Source organism: Geotrypetes seraphini, chromosome 2, assembly GCF_902459505.1.
Source record: "Geotrypetes seraphini chromosome 2, aGeoSer1.1, whole genome shotgun sequence".
NCBI lineage: Eukaryota > Metazoa > Chordata > Amphibia > Gymnophiona > Dermophiidae > Geotrypetes > Geotrypetes seraphini.
The window spans coordinates 425,803,066-425,823,119 of NC_047085.1; the positions used below are offsets into that span (position 1 = coordinate 425,803,066).

Below are 20,054 nucleotides of genomic sequence, written 5' to 3' on the forward strand. Positions count from 1 at the left end.
TTAGCAGGTAAGAACCTAATTTCTTCTTCACTCTTATCATTTCTAGACTGGATTCCTGTAACACATTATATAAAAACATCACCCAGATTCAACTAAGATGATTACAATTAATCCAGAATGCATCTATACAATTCATCCCAAACTCCAAAAAATTTGACCATGTAATGCCTCTTCTACAAAATGCACACTGATTGGCGATTTCCCATCGAATTACATAAAAAATTATACTGCCCTCTTTTAAAACTCGACATTCAAATCTACCAGCATTCCTGGACAAACTCTTAATCCCATATACACCATCCAGGACCTTACGATCCATAGACCAAAATTTGCTTACAATCCCCTCTTTAAAAATAATTAATACTAGAAAAAATGAAATAGTTACAATATACGCTCCACAGTTTTGGAATACTTTGCCTTCTTTTCTCAGAGGAAAACAAAATCTTGATAGATTCAAGAGCTCCCTGAAGTCCTTCCTAGATAAAGACTCCTTTGAAAACTAAATCTTCAATTGAATAATATCTTTTTCTAAAGAAATATAAATTACAGGAGACTCCAGACACTTCCCCTGTTAACCCAATTTGTATTTCCAATACCTGTTTCTTTCCTATAATTATTGTAGATCTTATCTATGTTCTTAATTTTCAATATTGTATCCCTGTTTTTAAAATGACCAATCGTTTAGAAGTATTATAAGCGATATTATCAAATTTTAAATAAACCCGAAACCTGTATGGTTGGGCAGACTGGATGGATCATTTGGATCTTTATCTGCCATCATTTACTATGGGGTCCTTTTACTAAGGCGCGCTAGTCGTTTTAGCACGTGCTAAATATTAACATGCACTAAACGCTAACGTGTCCATTATAGTCTTGTACACGTTCATGTTTAGCGTACACTATAATGGCTAGCACACCTTAGTAAAAGGAATCCTATGTTACTATGCTTTTTAGTGAATATTCTTGATTTCAGGTTTTGTAGCCTCATTCTGCACACAAATTCACCTTAAAACTGTCTCTCTCCCAACATAATCAGAACTGGACAGCTAGAAAAGTAAGCAAGTAATAAGTTTATTTGATATACCGCAAAAGAAGACTCGGTGTCTTTCTAAACCACCTGCAACCGTCCACATCTGTAACTAGTGGCCGCCGGTGTCATCTGCATCCTGAAGCGCCCCATCACGCCCCCTCCTGCCACGCCCCCTCTAGACTCACTCCGGGACACATCTGATAACAGGAAAATTAAGAGGTGCACGCAAACGCTGGATCTTCTCCGGCCGATAGGCTGTGGCTGCGCAAGCGCCGTGTGTTTTCCTGTCATTCCCAGCCCAATGCTGGTGTGCTGACTTTCGCCTCCTCCTTTTGTTTTTTTTTTTTTTTTTTTACCTGGAAAGTCTTCCGCTTCTAGTAATACAGTACTGTACCTGCCTTCAGAGAGCCCAGCGGTGCTCCTGGGGGAGAGAGCGCTCGAAGGCGGAAAGAGCGGTTTCCCTCACACACGCGCGCGCTCAGTGGCACTGTGCTGGGTTGTCAGTGAAGAGTGCGCGGGGCCCCGGTTTGTGCTCCTTGCAAGGTGGCTTTCGGGCGTTGTCATGTCCAGCACGAGCCAGGAGCTCGTGGAACTGGTGTGGGGGAGGAAAACCGGTAAAGGGCTCTGTCAGGCCATCTTCAGTCGCTGGACCCAAGGTACGGTGCTGCCGCCACCACCACCACAACTACTGGCGTGTCTTTTGTAAAGGGGTCCGGTCGGCCTTTAGCCCTGCTCCTCTGCACTGGGAGAAGGGTGGCTGGAGTTTGCCTGCTGCACTTAAACTTTCCCCTCGATTTTGGCTAATCAGTTCGGCCTGTGAGTAAATGATGCGGCACTTTTTGGCTTGTCTGCTTTGCCGCAGTTTCGGTTATACTACAGTGGAGTTATCTATACTGGGTGGCGACCTGGGAGAGAGATAATTTCGTTATTAGCGCTGCCTTGACAGGTTTAAAAAGCGCTGTTATCCAGATACTTATCAGTAGTTGGTACCGGCAGTGCTTACTTCAATGTTCTGTGTACTTCATCTAGAGTCTAGACCGTAACTGTATCCCCAAGGAATTCCACTAAACCTGCACTAGTACAGTAGTGGCTGCTCAGTTTTTCCTTTATTGATTTCCCTTCTTAGTATTTAATCCCCTTTGACTGCCTCTGTGTTGCCCTTTTTTTTTTTTTTTTTTTGGACAGCGGGTATAGTAAAATTATAATACCTCTTACACAACATTTCATAGATGCCAACACTTAAAAATGATTTGGGAGTGCCCACAATACACATTACCTCTAACTGGGCACAGATGAATGTGCTTTCTAAATATTGGGTGAGCACAGCACCAACAAAGCTGGCTTCCAAAAGTGAAGTAAAAAAAAAAAGTGTGACCCTTATTGACTTCCATTTTAGTTAGAGGGTTTAATTTCCAATCTAATCTGTCCCAAATGACTTTAGGCCTCTTGAGAAGAGAATGACAAGGGGACAAATTTTCCCTTTTTCCACAGGATCTCTTTATCCCCTTCCCATCCCTATGAGCTCTGTCCCTACTCCTTGTCCTGCAAGCTCTGTCCTCATTTGCACAAGCTTCAAACACTTTATAATCATAAGTGTTTTGAGGCTTGTGCGGTTAAGGCAGAGTTTACAGGAATGGGACAGGATAATGAGATCCCATGAGGATGGGGACAAATTTGTCCCTGTGTCATTCTCTACTATTGTACACTGTCATATGCAGGGTTGGCGCAAGGATCTGTGACGCCCTGAGCCAACTTTTGCATTAGCGCCCCTACCGCTGTTTCTTGAATATCTCCCCCCCTACAACCTGAGATCTGGTCTCTCAAGTCTCCCCCTCCTGCTGGACGGGTAAGGCACTGGCTCAGGGCACAGATGATAAAGGTTGCCAAAATCCCAGTCTGGCATCTATTCCTCTAGAACAGTGTATCGCACACCAGTGTGCCTCCTGAGATTTCAGGTGTGCTGCGGCACACTGGGGAGGAAGAGAGGCACATCCTGTAGGCAATCAGCTGGTGCCAGTGCCTCATCTTCTCTCCGGCCCTTTTCCTTGCAGGCACCCCCCACTGCCAGCACTGGGCCCATTTGAAGGGCCTTTGTGCATGTGCTGATGTCAACTTGATGATGTCATGTGCGTGCGACATCATCATGGCAACGTCACGCAATTCCGGGTGTCTTGAGCTGCGGACACTAGGTTTAGTGTGCCTCAGCTCAAGAAAGATTGCGAGACACTGCTCTAGAAGATTGAAGGTAGACTGGACTAGGATTTTGGTGCCCTTTTATCACCAGCACCCTAGACCAGGACCTCACCTAGTCCTTAGGTTAATTCACCCTTTGTCCTGTGCCTGTGTGTTTGTCATAATAAGATTGTAAGCTCTTTTGAGCAGGGACTGTCTCTTGCATATTTAATGTACAATGTTGTATGCATCTGGTAGCGCTATAGAAATAATAAATAGTAGTAGTACTAGCCTGCTCTGGCCATATGAATGCTTCCCGCCTACATAAACCAAACCGCTAGGGTAAGTAAACTCATGGATGAAATAGTGGCGGCTTGATAGCTAAGGAAAAAGAGGGTGAATATGAGGTGAATAGTATGGTGCTCCATCTCTTTTCCACCCACTTATCCTTTCAAGGCTTGAGCCATTTGAGTATGAGGTATGAGCTAGGAGAGTTGTCTTCAATAGTGTCTGACTTCTTGTTTTTGGTCTCTGGCTGTTTTTATTTATTTAACTTCCCATTGACTTTCTGTTGATGTAATCTTTCAGCTTCTAACTATACTTCAAGGGCTGAATATTTATCACAGATGCACAAAGCTCTGGTGGTGTAGAGCTACAGTGCTGGAAAAACACATCTGATTTTAACGACCAATGGTCAACATTAACAGCATGGAAATTGTATGCATGCTGTTGGTTTTGAGCACTGGTCGCTAAAGGAGTCTGAATTTCTTGAGGCATGCTCCCAAAAGCCTACTCCCTCCTGCCTCAGGGCTCACCTTTTCAAAATAGCAGTGCTCTACCCTTGCCCAATGCATCCTGGGAAGTATAAAACAGCACTAAAGTTTAATTACTTGCTTCAGGCCTTCCTCGCTGCTGGGTCCTGCCTTTGCGGAAACAAAATAGGCAGGACCCGGCAACGAGGAAGGCCCAAAGCAAGTAAAAGCAGCAAGTTGTAAGCTTCCCTCTGTCGCTGATCTATGAAAGATAGGTCAGCGATTGAGGGAAGCTTACAACTTCCCTAGCGACTCTACCGAAGGGTTTGTGAGCTGGTAGAAATGGGAAGAGAAATGTTGCTGCTGCACCGAATAGGGGAGGGGAAGATAAATATTCTGCTGCTGCACCCATTTTGGAGGGAAGAAAAATATTGCTGCTGCACCCAATTTTTTGGGGGGAGGGGGAAGAGAAAAGCTGGCGCACCCAATGATGGGGGGAAGAGAAAAGCTACTGCTGCACCCAATGGGGGAGAAGAGAAAAGCTGCTGCTACACCTAATTGGGGAGGGGAAGAGAAGTGCTGCTGCTGCTGCACCCAGTTGGGGGGGAGGGGAAGAAAAGTGCTGCAGTAGCACCCAATTGGGGAGGGGGAAGGTGAAGAGAAGTGCTGTAGCAGCACCCAGTTGGGGAGGGAGATGAGAAGTGCTGATGCAGCAGCACCCAATTGGGGAGAGAGAGGGGAGAAGGGAGGAGAAGAGGCAAGACACACCAAGGGAAGGGAGAGGAAAGGCAAGAGACACCAAGACTATGGGAGGGAGGGAAAGGAGCTACCAGACCATGGAGGGGGGATAGATGTCAGCGCATATGGGGGAAGGGGAGGAGGGAGATGCCAGGGCATGGGGGGAAAGATGGGAAGGAGATAGAGATGCCAGATCATGGGGTGGAGTGGGAAGGAAGGAAGGAAAGGAGAAGAGAGAGATGCCAGGGCATAGGGGAGGGAATGAAGCTGAAATGAATCATGTACAAAGGAGAGAAAGGGCACAGGATATACAGTTTATTAAAGGGACATAGAAAGAGGTAAGATTCCATATGGAACAGAGAAAGGGCAGACACTGGATAGAAAGGGCAGAGAGGGTGGACAGTGGATGCAAGGGGCAGAGAGAGGGTGGACAGTAGATGGAAGAGGTAGAGAGAGAGAGGGCAGAGGCTGGGTGGAAGGGACAAAGAGAGGACCAATGTTGCATAGAAGGAAGCGAGGACAAATGCTGAATAGAAAGAAGAGAGTGAAGAGAAGATGATTAAAGCAGAAACGACAAAAGGTAGAAAAATTTTTTTTGTTGCTTTATGTAGAATCAAGTAGTATTGTAACTATTAATTAAAGTTTATAAATAGGAAATTGAAATAAGGCAGGTTTTTTGGGACTAAACCCCTTTCCTCAGGTCAGGACAGGATACCATAATAGCAGGGGTGCCCAAATGGTCGATCGCGATTGACCAGTAGATCGCAAAGGCAATGTGAGTCGATTGCGTTGCCTTTGCAATCTTATTCTTCCTGCCTCCCCAAGCCAAGTCAGGCCAGGCGCGTACAAGTGCCAGACTCACAAGACTTCACCTCTGACGTCAATTTTGACATCGGAGAGGTAGTTCTGGGCCAGCCAATCGCTGCCTGGCTGGCCTGGAACTTCCTCTCCGACGTCAGAGGTGAAGTCTTGTGAGTCTGGCACTTGTATGTGCCTGGCCTAGCTTAGGGAAGCAGCAGGAAGAAATTGGCATGGTGGCTTAGGGGGTAGGGAAAGAATCGGAGAAGTGGAGAAATCGGCGCAATGGCTTGGGGGGGCAGGGGGAGAGAGAAAGAAAGACAGGCAGGGGGAGAGAGAGAGAAAGAAATGCAGAAATAAAGAGGGGGCAGGGGGAGAGAGAAAGAAAGAGAGACAGAAAGAAAGAAATAATGGATTACAGTCGGAAGAAGAAAAAATAATTTTATTTTCAATTTAGTGATTAAAATGTGTCCGTTTTGAGAATTTATATCTGCTGTCTATATTTTGCACTATGGCCCCCTTTTACTAAACCGCAATAGCGGTTTTTAGCGCAGGGAGCCTATGAGCATCGAGAGCAGTTCAGGGCATTCAGTGCATCTCCCTGCGCTAAAAACTGCTATTATGGTTTAGTAAAAAGGGAGAGGGTATATTTGTCTATTTTTTTTATAGTTGTTCCTGAGGTTACATTGCATAAAGTCATCTGCCTTGACCTCTTTGAAAACCCGCGGAATATAAATGATAATTAACATTTTCTGTCCGCCTGGACCCGCACTGATGGCAGCCATTCAGAAAGTAGTGTGGGCCCAGGCGGTGCGCGGACAGCTTGCTCCGCCTCCTGCAGACTGATACACCACTAGACCACCAGGTTATAAGGAGCATTTTAAAAGGTACGACGGGGGAGTCAGGACATTTAAAAAAGTATTTTCAACTATTTATATTTCGCTGATTGTCCAACCTTCTGTGTAAACCACCTAGAAGTCGTTTGGTTATGGCGGTATAGAAGAATAAAGTTATGTTATGTTATCTTCAGTATCAATACTCCAGAGAGGCTTCACCTTCTTTCTCTGCTGTAAAAGAAACTTCGATGGGCTCTCGTACACCTTCTCCTCAACGATGTCATCCCTCTTCAGATCTGGTGTCCTGTACGAAGTTTCTATGCCAAACATTACTTTGGAGTCTGATTCAAAATACTCTAAGGAGTATTTGGAAGAACTGGGTATGCCTAATCCTCCTAGGGATTCTTTAAAATTACCCATGAATGGCATTCTTTCTCAAACTTTCAAAAGGAATTGTGATACACCATACTCCATTCCTGCTGTGCCAGCAAAGCTGGAATCTCGATATAAAATGGTTCATTGTAAGGGATTTGAGAAGTCTCAACTATCACATCAGTCTCTTCTCGTGGAATCTTCTGTAAAAAGAACCAATCCTGCCAAAGTTTATGCCACAGTCCCTCCTGGCCGAGAGGGAAGAACCATGGACAAGTTTGGCCTTTCGCTGTATCAAAATTCGATGATGACAAATCGAATTTAAACTATAACTTTGTCTTCACATCTTATCTGAAGCATTGGATCAACGCCATGCCTACTTTCTTCAAGTATCTTCCTCAACATCGACTTCCAGAGTTTCAACACATGCATCACACTCTGGCTCAACTTCGAATGCATATGATTCAGGCTGCATATGATGCGTTTGAAATATTCTCTAGAATCACTCTGTTGTCGGTGGTGATGTGCCCTCCAGCTTGGCTTCACACCGTAGATATGGATCCGAATCTGCAAGACTGTCTGTCCAATATCCCATGTCAGGGGAATGAGTTGTTTGATGACTCTATTGAGGCAGCTACAAAGCCCTTGTCTGAGCATGAGAAATCGTTTGCCTCTATAGTTAAGCCGAAGCCTTCCACTGCTAAGAGTTATAGGCTTCCTCCATTTTATCAGAGGCGCTATCCTCAGAAGTCAACGCCTTATTCAAGGCCGCCTCCTAAGAAACAACAGCGGCAGCATAAACCTCAGGTTCCTGCTGTGCTCAAGTACACTCAGCCTTTTTGACCATCTAACACAGAGCATAACATCAATCTTTTTGCCTCTGTCTTCCCCTCTTCCCATCGGAGGTCGTCTCCATCATTTTTATCAACGAAGGGAACTGATTACATCTGACCTCTGGGTTCTCACCATAATCAGGGAGGGTTACTCTCTTCAATTCCTTCAGATTCCACCAGATCTCCCTCCAAAAGAGTGTCCTTCCAATTCATTGCAGCTCACCTTTCTTCTTCAGGAAGCTCAAGCTCTGCTTTAGCTCCGGGCAGAGTACAGGGTTTTACTCCCATCACTTCCTTGTCCCGAAGAAGACAGGAGATCTATGACCTATTTTAGACCTCAGAGCTCTCAACAAATTTCTTGTCAAAGGAAAATTTTGGATGCTGTCTCTAGCAACCTTATATCCCTTTCTGGATCACAACGATTGGTTATGCTCTCTGGATCTCCAGCCTTTCGCAAGTTTCTCAGATTTCGGGTGGGAAATCATCATTTTCAATACAGAGTGCTACCTTTCGTCCTGGCATCATCTCCCAGAGTTTTCACCAAGTGCCTTGTGGTAGCAGCAGCAGCTCTGCACAGCCTTGGTCTTCAGGTTTTCCCATACTTGGATGACTGGCTCATCAAAGATTCAACATCTCAGGGGATTATTGTAGTGACCCAACGGACTATTTGGTTCCTCCAAAATTTGGGGTTCGAAGTAAACTTTCCAAAATCCTAGCTACAACCCTCTCAAACTCTACAGTTCATTGGAGCGGTACTGGACACTGTGCAACTCCTCAACAATGTCAGGATACTCTCATTCAACTTTGTCACAAAGTGTTGCTCCTCACTTCACTCTCAGTGAGGCACATGATGGTTCTGCTAGGTCACATGGCCTCTACAGTTCACGTGACTCCTTTTGCCAGACTTTACCTCAGAATTCCTCAGTGGACCCTGGCTTCTCAATGGGCGCAAGCTTCCAATCCTCTCTCTCTCTGCACATTAAAACCATTCATATACGCAGACGACATCACCATTATCATTTCCCTAACTTCATTCACACAACAGACGGAATAACTCACCTCTTCTATCCTCACCAAGCTAGAACTATGGACCTCACAATTCAAATTAAAATTGAACACCGAAAAAAACAAAATTTTTCTGACAAGTCCTACCCACAAACTAACAAACACTTCCCTGAAATTGAACGGCCTAGACTACCCAATCAACCCCACCATTAAAATCCTTGGAGTCCTCCTAGACAGAAGCTTGACCTTCGAAGACCATACCAGTGCCTAGGTCAAAAAATGTTTCTGCTCCCTCTGGAAATTGCGCACCATTAAATGCCACTTCGACCACCTTTCCTTCCGTCTTCTGGTCCAATCACTAATCTTAAGCATACTGGACTATTGTAACATCATATACCTGGGATCCTATAAAAACACCATCAAACATCTAAGAATAGTCCAAAACGCTTCCGTCCGCCTCATCTTTGACCTCAAAAAATATGACCATGTCAGCCCCTACTACATTAAACTCCACTGGCTGCCGGTAGAGGCAAGGATCATCTTTAAATTTGCCTGCCTCTGCTTCAAAACCCTAGCAGGCTCTTCACCAATCTACCTATCTGAGCATCTCAAAATTGCAGGCCCCTCTCGCACACGAAACACTTACCTGTTTTCCTTCCTTCCCTGAAGGGCTGCCTCTACAAGAAATTCCTTGATAGATCCCTAGCATTCCAAGCGGGCAAATGGAACAAATGCCTTACAACCCTCATCTCCAATTCCCCCACCTATCTAATGTTCAGGAAGTCAATCAAAACTTACCTTTTTGACAAATTCCTCTAACTTCTCCCCCCTCCTCCCTACCACCTCCTCTAACCCCATCTTACCCCAGTCTCTCCGACTCCCCCTATCTTTTTAGCCACTAAATGGCCTAGCAATACGGACCACTCAATCCAGCTAACCATCCCCTCTTCATTGCCCCTCATTCTAAATACCTCTGCTCTACCTTATTGAACATCGCTGTATGTAACACCGCCATATGTAACACTGCCTTATGTATCACCGCTGTATGTAACTCACAGCAAATGTATCTTCATCTCAAATGTAACTTTGCTGTAATAATAACTTTACTGTAAATGTAGCATCGCTGAAAATGTAACTTCGCTGTAAATGTATAGTCTCTTCATCTGTTAACCGCATAGAACTTCCATGGTAATACGGTATACAAGAATAAAGTTATTATTATTATTACACTGACTCCTTCGTTCAAACAGTCTCTCCACTGGTGGGTGCTTTCTTCCAATCTCTCCAGAGGTTTAATGTTTCAAATGCCCCCCTCATCATAAGGGTCTCACGACAGATTCCTCAACCTACGCTTGGGGGGTTCATCTCGATGGTCTCTGCACTCAAGGGCATTGGTCCAGCACAGATCGTCGGTGTCACATAAATCTATTTGAACTCAGAGCGATTTTCAATGGTCTCAAAGCTTTTCAGCATCTTCTTCACGATCAAGTAGTCTTCATTTGCACAGACAATCAAGTAGCCATGTACTATGTCAACAAGCAGGGAGGAACAGGATCCCTTCCCCTGTGTGAAGAAGCTCAGAAGGTTTGGAATTGGGTGATTTTTCACAACATCTTTCGGAAAGCTGTCTACATTCAAGGAGAGAAAAACTGTCTGGCAGACAAATTGAGTCATCATCTACAGCCTCACGAATGGACACTCAATTCATCACCTCTCTATCACATTTTTTTCAGTGGGGGAACTCCTCAAATAGATCTATTTGTGTCTACCCACAACAACAAGCTGCCTCAGTTTTGCTCCAGGATATACTCTCCTCACCACCTTGGAATGGACAAACCAATTTCTGTATGCATTTCCTCCATTCCCTCTCATTCCCAAGACACTCGTCAAACTCAAATACGAACTTGCCACTATGATTCTGATATCTCCTTGGTGGCCCAGACAATCTTGGTTCTCCCTTCTACTTCAACTCAGCAGCAGGGAGCCTCTACTTCTACCAGTTTTTCTGTCTCTGCTTACACAGAGTCAGGGTTCTCTGCTTCATCCCAACCTGCAGTCTCTACACCTGACAACTTGGTACCTTTCAATGTAACTGCCAACCTACAGTTCTCTCAATCTGTAGCAGACATTGTAGAAGCTTCCAGAAAACCTACCACTAGACCAGTGGTTCCCAACTCTGTCCTGGAGGAACACCAGGCCAATTGGGTTTTCAGGCTAGCCCTAATGAATATGCATGAAGCAAATTTGCATGCCTATCACTTCCATCATATGCAAATCTCTCTCATGCATATTCATTAGGGCTAGCCTGAAAACCCGATTGGCCTGGTGTTCCTCCAGGACAGGATTGGGAATCACTGCACTAGACAATGTTATACTCATAAGTGGACTTGGTTTTCTGCTTGGTGCACTCTTCATTACAAGAGCCTCAGTCTTCCTCCTTGTCTTTAGTTCTGGATTACCTGTTTCACTTATCTCAATCAGGTCTCAAATCAACATCCATTCGAGTCCATCTCAGTGCAATTGCTGCTTTCCATCAGCCATTAGAGGGGGAACCCCTCTCTGCTCATCCTGTGGTTTCCAGATTTATGAAAGGACCTTTCAATGTCATTCCACCTCTTAAACCGCCTCCAGTGGTCTGAGACCTCAACGTGGTTCTTGCCAAACCGATGAAACCTCCGTTTGAACCAATATCTACGGCTCATCTGAAATATCTCACCTGGAAAGTGGTTTTTCTCATTGCTCTCACAGTATTCCATCATGACAAGGTTGTCCTCCGCACTCTTCCTAAATTCTTACTAAAAGTAATTTCAGAATTTCATCTAAATCAATCCATTCTACTTCCATTATTTTTTCCAAAGCCTCATTCTCATCCTGGAGAAACAGCTCTTCATACTCTGGACTGCAAGCATACTTTGGCTTTCTATTTACAAAGGACTAAGCCACAGAGATCTTCTCCTCAACATTTTGTCTCTTTCGATCCAAACGATTTGGGACACCCAGTTTCCAAGCGAACCATCTCCAACTGGTTGGCTGCTTGCATGTCTTTCAGCTATGCTCAGGCTGGACTGCATCTAGAGGGTTGAGTCACAGCCCATAAAGTTAGAGCCATGGCGGCATCTGTAGCTTTCCTTATATATGTTCCTATTGAGGAAATCTGCAAAGCTGCCACATGGTCCTCGGTTCATACATTCACTTCTCATTATTGTCTGGATTCTTTTTTTCAGACGGGATGGCCACTTTGGCCAGGCAGTATTACAAAATTTATTCGCCTGAATTGCTAACACTCCCACCAAGATATTGAAAACCTGACAAATTTGCTTTACCCATGGCCTTTACCAGGTTTTTCATCAATCCCAGTTTGATATGAAGAGGTGGAAGAAAGCACAGTTACTTACTGTAACAAGTGTTATCCAGGGACAGCAAGCAGATATTCTCAAGATATGGGTGACATCAACCACGGAGCACCGATGCGAACAGCTTCACAAGCAGACTTGGTTGAAGAACTTTTAGAAAGTTCGCGATTGCCGCACCGCGCATGCGCGAGTGCCATCCTGCTTAAGGTAGGGCGTGTGTCTCCTCAGTTTAGATAGCTAGCTAAAAAGCCAACCAGGGGAGGTGGGTGGGTTGTGAGAATATCTGCCTGCTGTCCCTGGATAACACCTGTTACGGTAAGTAACTGTGCTTTAACCCAGGACAAGCAGGCAGCATATTATCAACATATGGGTGACCTCCAAACTAACCAGAATGGGATGTTAAGAAATTTCCAAAAATCATCACTGCAAAACTGAAGGAAGGGATATTTATAGGCCCACAGATCAAGTCCGTTATGCAGGATGAAGTTTTTAATCAATCTCTCTCAGCAGCTGAGCTTGAAGCTTGGGAGGCATTCAAGTGATTAGTGGAAAACTTTCTGGGCAACCATGTCTCCTTCATACAAGGAAGGAGTTCAGAATCTTCTTGACTTATATGAGAAACTTGGCTGTCACATGTCATTAAAAATACACCTTTTGCCCTCACATCTTGACTTTTTTTCTGGAAAATCTTGGTATGGTGAGTGACGAGCAAGGAGAATGTTTACACCAGGACATTAATTTAATGGAGCATCGTTACCAAGGTTTCTGGATGAGAGTATGATGGCTGACTACTGCTGGATGTTGTGCCGTGACAATTGAGACACAACTTACAAAAAGAAATCATACTCTAAGCATTTTTGAAGAAATGTTGGTTGCTAACACAGCCCAGCATAATTATGCTATGCTGTGTGCTTATTTGTCTTTAGACCGAAGATACTGTAACATTTCTTTAAGTTGATTATGCAATTCTTAAAACCCTATATGCTAAAACGCTATAAACTAACATTAGTCATAACTTTAAAAGTTTACTTTACTGAAAAAAACTAATCACATCTGAAATCAGTGTAAAAAACTGATTTAGAAAAATGTGCTGTGTTGTCAGATGATTCCAAAAAATTTTTTGTTGTCTTGTGTAATCATCAGTGCTGGGTAAAATGGTGGAAACAATTATAAAAAATAAAATTGTGACACATGTAGGCAAACATGATTTAACGAGATGGAGTCAGCATGGGTTCAGCTAAGGGAGATCTTGCCTCACCAATTTGCTTGACTTCTTTGAAGGTGTGAATAAACATATGGATAAAGGTGATCTGGTTGATGTAGTGTATCTAGATTTTCAGAAAGATTTTGATAAAGTTCCTCATGAGAGGCTCCTGAGAAAATTAAAGAGTTATGGGATAGGTGGCAAAGTTCCATTGTGGATTAGGAATTGGTTATCAGATAGAAAACAGAGGGTAGGATTAAATGGTCATTTTTCTCATTGGAGGAGAGTAAACTGGAGTGCCGCAGGGGTCTGTACTGGGACTGGTGCTATTTAACTTATTCATAAATTATCTAGAAATTGGAATGACAAGTGAGGTGATTAAATTTGCAGATGACATAAAACTGTTAAAACGTATGTGGATTGTGAAAAATTGTAGGCAGACCTTAAGAAATTGGAAGATTGGCCATCCAAGTGACAGATGATATTTAATGTGGACAAATGCAAAGTGATGCACATTGGGAAGAATAACCCAAATCACAGTTACCAGATGTTAGAGGTCCACCATAGGTGTTAGCACCCAAGAAAAGGATCTGGGTGTCATCATAGACAATACAACAAAACCTTCCACCCAATGTGTGGTGGTGGCCAAAAAAGCAAACAGGAAAAAGGTATGGTTAGCAAGACTAAGAATGTTATACTGCCCCTGTATCACTCCATGATGCGACCTCATCTGGAGTATTGCGTTCAATTCTGGTCTCCTTATCTCAAGAAAGATATAGTGGTGCTAGAAAAGATTCAAAGAAGAGCAACCAAAATGATAAAGGGGACAGAACTCCTCTCGTATGAGGAAAGACTAAAACGGTTAGGGCTCTTCAGCTTGGAAAAGAGATGGCTGAGGGGAGATATGATTGAAGTCTACAAAATCCTGAGTGGAGTAGAACGTGTACAAGTGGATTGATTTTTCACTCTGTCAAAAATTACAAAGACTAGAGGACACTCGATGAAGTTACAGGGAAATATTTTTTTTACTCAGAGAATAGTTAGCTCTGGAACACATTGCCAGAGGTTGTGTTACGAGTGGTGGTTTTAAGAAAGGTTTGGACAATTTCCTAGAGGTAAAGTTCATAGTCTGTTATTTAGAAAGACATGGGGGAAGCCTTTGCTTGCCTTGGATCGATAGCATGGAATATTCCTACTCTTTGGGTATTGGCCAGGTACTAGTGACCTGGATTGGCCACAATGAGAATGGGCTAGTGGACTTGGTGGACCATTGGTCATGACCCAGTAAGGCTATTCTTATGTTCTTAGATGAGTCAGTAAGAATTCATGATATCTTATTTTGTTGAGCATGGTACTTGAGGTTGATGGTATTAGGAAGTTGGTACACATTGTACCTTATATCAGTCTATCAAAAATCAACTGAATTATGAAGAATACAGTTTTTTTTCAGACAGTGGTCTGTTCCAGCATACAAAACCATGGACTGATTATTTAGAATTACAAAATCATCGCCCTCACACCCTATCAACTGTCTAGCCCAGTGATTCCCTACCCTGTCCTGGAGGAACACCAGGCCAATCGGGTTTTCAGGCTAGCCCTAATGAATATGCATGAGAGAGATTTGCATATGATGGAAGTGATAGGCATGCAAATTTGCTTCATGCATATTCATTAGGGCTAGCCTGAAAACCCAATTGGCCTGGTGTTCCTCCAGGACAGGGTTGGGAACCATTGGTCTAGCCATAGCTTCAGGTATTAAGATGATTAGCTATTGACCAAGACAACCAACTACAAAACATTCAGGAAAGAACTGAAAACTATGCTTTTCAAAAAATTTGTCAAATGCGCTAACTAAACCTTATAAACCCTTACCCCAGATCCCATCGCTCATGCTAGCCATTAATTCTTGTAAGCTCATTCTATCTGTTCAAATTTGTAAGCTCCCTGGGAATGCCCAGATTAATTCTTTTTGTAAACCGCCTAGAACTGAAATGTATTGGCGGGATAGAAAACAGTAATGTAACATAGTAGATGACAGCAGATAAGACCCGAATGGTCCATCCAATCTGCCCAACCTGATTCAATTTAAATTTTTTAAATTTTTTTTCTTCTTAGCTATTTCTGGGTAACGTAAGCATTGAGGAAAAGGTTGTGTTTGAGCAGGTGAAATTGTGTATTGTCTTGGATGTGGTACTTCTGTTGCTCTGTAGCATCCCATAGTAGAAAGTGTGAATACATCCAGTACTGTTCTAACAATGTAGCCTTAAATAAAAGGCAGCATTAAGATCATGTATGAAAGATAACATGAGTTGCAGAAACAACAAAGTGCGTTAAACTCCATCCAGTTTCTGGTACTTTTCCTCCATGTGCAAGAACACATTGTATTTTTGTATTGATTCCCTGTCCCACTACCCTCCTGCAGCTTATGCTCAGATTGTGATAGTGTTACAGAAATGATATTGAGGTTGGTGAGGTTAAATCCATTTGTAGAAGGAGTTTAAAAAAATGATACAAAAATTTTTTAACTGAACAGTGTTTTATATTTTGTTTTTAGGTTTTGTGTTCAGTGAATCAGAATCAACTGCTCTAGAACAGTTCGAAGGTGGCCCTTGTGCTGTAATTGCACCTGTCCAGGTATTGTACAATAGTTGTTCACTAATTCCTTACACTACACGTAGCTCAAGGTTTTATATTTCTTACTGGGTGTTCTATTTCAATTTATCAAATGTCAAAAGAACACAGCATAACATAAATTTTTATTTATATACCGCAAACACCTTTTCGTTCTATGCGGTTAACAAAAGAGGTAAGGCTGACCAAAGTCAGCGAACTACAGCATGAATTGGCAGGTGGTTAACAAATGAATTTATAATGAGGTAACAAACAGATCTTTATAAAGAGGTAGACAAGACCATTTAATGTCTTTGAGATTTTATAATTTTTGAAGAGAGTATGGTGTAGTAGGGTTATTTGTTGTAGTTTGTTTTGCTGTGAAAATCATGTGAAATATTTTGTGTTTGTTTTATTGTAATCCGCTTAGGTTGTAGTCGGGAAAGAAATTTTTAAATAAATAAACTTGTCAAGAGCAGTTAGTAGTAGAGATTTACAAAGAAGTAAGAGGAATGTGGTAGTTAGTAGTAGAGATTTACAAAGAGGTAAGAGGAGCGTGGGTAATCAAGTTCATTTGCCTGATCTCATTTCAGCATGTATACTGGGAGTGTGCTACAATTAGCTGTTTGCCTTGTAAAATGCTATTGTATAACTATCGCTGTTTGTTTAGATATATCTGGGGTTCATTGTGTACTGAATAGGATAGATAACAGGAAAGTCAGGAAGCCAGGGGACTGGTAGTAGAGACTACAGAACGGCAGGCATGTGATCCACACAGTTAGTGGTGGAAAATAGAGAATGACACAGGGATAGGTTTTTCCTCATCCCCGCGGGAGATCATTTTCCCGTCCCCTTCGAAGAGTTCTTTTCCTGTCCTGTCCCAATTCCTGCAAGCTCTGTCCTCATCTACAGAAGCCTCAAACACTTTAAAATCATAAGTGTTCAAGGCTTGTGTGGTTAAGGCAGAGCTTACAGGAATGGGACAGGGAAGTTGAGTTCCTGTGGGGATGGGGAAAAATGTGTCCCTGTGTCATTGTGTAGTGGGGGAAAAAAACAGACTGTTTGACAGAAGGTGATAAATCGTATGTGATAGATGAGTAACAGGAATGAGAAGAGAAAACTGGTTTGGTTGTAATAAATGAAGTACACTTTTCTACTCCCTAATGGGAAAAGCATGTGGAACAAAGACCATGGAATTCTTTCCAACCCATTAAATAGCTATGTGAGTGTATGTTATTATGAGGGTAGTTTTGGGGCATTTTGAGTAATTTTATAGAGGTTATAGGGGTTTTTAGGATGGTAATATTGGAGTTGGGGGGCAGTTGTACACTTTTTAGTGTTCATTTTTAGCAAAATGTATAATTCATTTGCCCTTACTGCTGACAGTTTGGCTTGCTATTTGAAATCAAAAGTTAAAAAAACTGAGATTGGAAATAAGAATTTTTCACCAGTAGTATTAAGACCAATTAACACTTCAAGCTTACTTGTTCTATTAGATAGATTTTGGATTAAATTTTCATTGGCAACAGTACAGGAGGTTTCTGGGTTGTTTAGGACAGTGATTCCCAACCCTGTCCTGGAGGAACACCAGGCCAATCGGGTTTTCAGGCTAGCCCTAATGAATATGCATGAGAGAGATTTGCATATGATGGAAGTGATAGGCATGCAAATTTGCTTTATGCATATTCATTAGGGCTAGCCTGAAAACCCAATTGGCCTGGTGTTCCTCCAGGACAGGGTTGGGAACCACTGGTTTAGGAAGTATGCAAAATCATACTGTTTGTTAGATTCTTGCCCCACTAATCTATTCCAAAACTGCCTTACATTTTTTTTTTATTGATGCAATAACAAATTGGTTAAATAGTGACTTACAGCTAGGACATTTCCATTCGTTAGAGCAGTGTTCTTCAACCTTTTTACACCCATGGACCGGCAGAAATAAAATAATTATTTTGTGGACTGGCAAACTACTAAGACTGAAATTTAAAAAAAACATTTCCGCCCCGTCTCAGCGAGTTCGGTCCCCGCAAACCATCTGATCCCATCTGCACAAGCCTCAGTTATGATTTTATATTGAAAGTATTTTATTAAAGTATAAAAAGAAACAATATTCTGTACAATTGTCATTTTATAAATACAAATATACAGAGCAAGGACCAACAAAACCCCTGTCTCCCCTCCCCTTCACATATATCCCCTCTACTATCAAGAAAACTGAACAAGCCAAATTATTACAGAATGCTACACAGAAATATCATGCTAACAGAATACTGCAGTCACACATGATAGGAATAGTGTTAGGGGAGTGCCCCCTGGTCAGAGAGAGCCCTAAGCCAGTTGGAAGCTAAAGAAGCACTGCCTGGGCTTTGCAGTCCCCAGTTATGTCTCTAGCAGGATATATATTTCAAATCTGATATATTCTAATGACAAAATAGAAATAAAATGATTTTTTTTCTACCTTTTGTTGTCTCTGGTTTCTGTTTTCATCTTCTTTTCACTCTTTTCCTTCCAGCGGTTGCCCTGTCTCTTCAGCATCTGCCCGTTCCATCCACTGTCTGCCCTTCCAGAAACTGTCTGCCTCCCCCTGCCATCTCTCTTCTCTAGACACCCCCCCCACTTTGGTCTGGCATCCATCATCTTCTCTCTGTTCCCTCATGGTCTGGCATCTTTTTCCTTTCATCTCTCTTTCCCTACCCCCTGTGTTTTTTAGCATCTCTCTCTTCTCATTTCCTCTGCTCAGATCTCATATCTCTGTCTCCTTCCCCATTCTCTGGCATCTTTCTCTCCTCTCTCTTCTCTTTCTTTTCCTTCTCTGGTCTGCCTTCTTTATTTTCTGCCGCCGTCTAAATTAAATTATTTCTTACTATGCAGTCCTCAGTTTCCCTCTTTTCACTGTGTCTACCCAGAGCATGCCACTCCTTTCCTTCACTCCTCCGCTATCTCACTAACTCTGTCTTCTTCCCCCATCCAGCATATGTCCTTTTTCTTTATCCCTCCTTCCATCCAGTATGTGTTCTCTTTCTCCACTTCCATTCAACATTTGCTCTTCCTTCTCCCCACTTCCATTATCTGCCCTCTTCTCTCTCCCCCTTCTCCCCACTTCCATCATCTGCCCTCTTCTCTCTCCCCCTTCTCCCCACTTCCATCATCTGCCCCCTTCTCTCTCCCCCTTCTCCCCACTTCCATCATCTGCCCCCTTCTCTCTCCCCCTTCTCCCCACTTCCATCATCTGCCCCCTTCTCTCAATCTCTCCATCCACCACAGGCCCATCTCTCTCCCTTCCTCTCACCTTTCTTTCTGATTTTGGCAACAAAATTGGCAACGCCCCTCTCCCCCCCCCCCCCGCGATGACACTCGAGTTCGGCAACGGGACTCCTTCTCCCCCCGGCATCAACTGCACTTCAGATCGGCAACGCGGTGCTAAGTCCAAAGCTTCCCTCTGACTCGAACTGCCTGGGCAGAAACAGGAAGCTGAGTCAGAGGGGAAGCTTTGGGCTGAGCACCGCGCTACCGATTTGAAGTGCTGTTAATGCTGGAGGGAGAAGAAGTCCTCTTGCCGAACTTGAGTGCCGTCACAGGAGGGTGGGAGGCCCATTGCTGATCTTGAGTGCCGGGGGGCCCTTTGCCGATCTTGAATTGCATCGTGGTGGGGGGGGGATGATGCCGATGCTGCCCATCGCCGTGTCAGCCCAGACACTGATGGCCCCAATCCTATCTCGCCGGCCCTGCGCAGACTGGCAGGAATTTTCTGCGGACCAGCAGTTGAAGAACACTGCGTTAAAGGATGGTATTGTGCTAACTCCTATAATTAAAAACAAACAAAGCAAGAATGCAGAGTGTCCACACCATTATTAAAGAAAGTGATGGAGAGATGGGTTTACCATTAGCTGTTTTGAGAACAAAGGCATGTTCAAGAACAAAGATGGCTTAAGATCGAAAGCATTTATAAGAATGAAGACTGCTTGAGATAAGTTCTTCTTTTTGTCAATTTTTTTCATTATGATGGATAAGTGCATGCTAGAAGATTGATGAACTGATATGGATACAGAGTGAGAAATAATGTTTAAGAAGTAATGGGAAATATTTATAAACTATCTAAGAGAAAATCCGGATAAAAAATACAAAAAAACTAAATATATATAAACTATTTTCTTGGCTGATGACTAGAACAAGGAGCAGGAATACTACACCGACTAGTTCAGTTTGTGATATTACAACTGTGCGTAGGCTCCAATTCTGAGGCCTATAGAGAAATGCTTGGAAGAAATATGGTTGAAAGACACTAATTGCACTTTTTAGAATAAGTGGTGTGTAATATATATTGTGTGATTTGTGCTATCTAAACCACTTG

The 20,054-nt window shown here is 43.0% G+C and overlaps 1 protein-coding gene across 2 annotated transcripts in view; it reads left to right on the forward strand.

Annotated features, from left to right (window-relative positions):
* Positions 1-1,211: 1,211 nt before the first annotated feature.
* MINDY3 (MINDY lysine 48 deubiquitinase 3) overlaps positions 1,212-20,054 on the forward strand; it is a 394,770-nt gene continuing 375,927 nt past the window's right edge. Inside the window, exons 1-2 of one of the 2 annotated variants that reach the window (XM_033931199.1) lie at positions 1,212-1,686; positions 15,648-15,727. In XM_033931199.1, coding sequence (XP_033787090.1) covers positions 1,593-1,686; positions 15,648-15,727 — 174 coding nt within the window. In that variant the 5' untranslated portion in view covers positions 1,212-1,592. The remainder of the gene's footprint in view (positions 1,687-15,647; positions 15,728-20,054) is intronic. The other variant, XM_033931200.1, reaches the window with a different exon arrangement.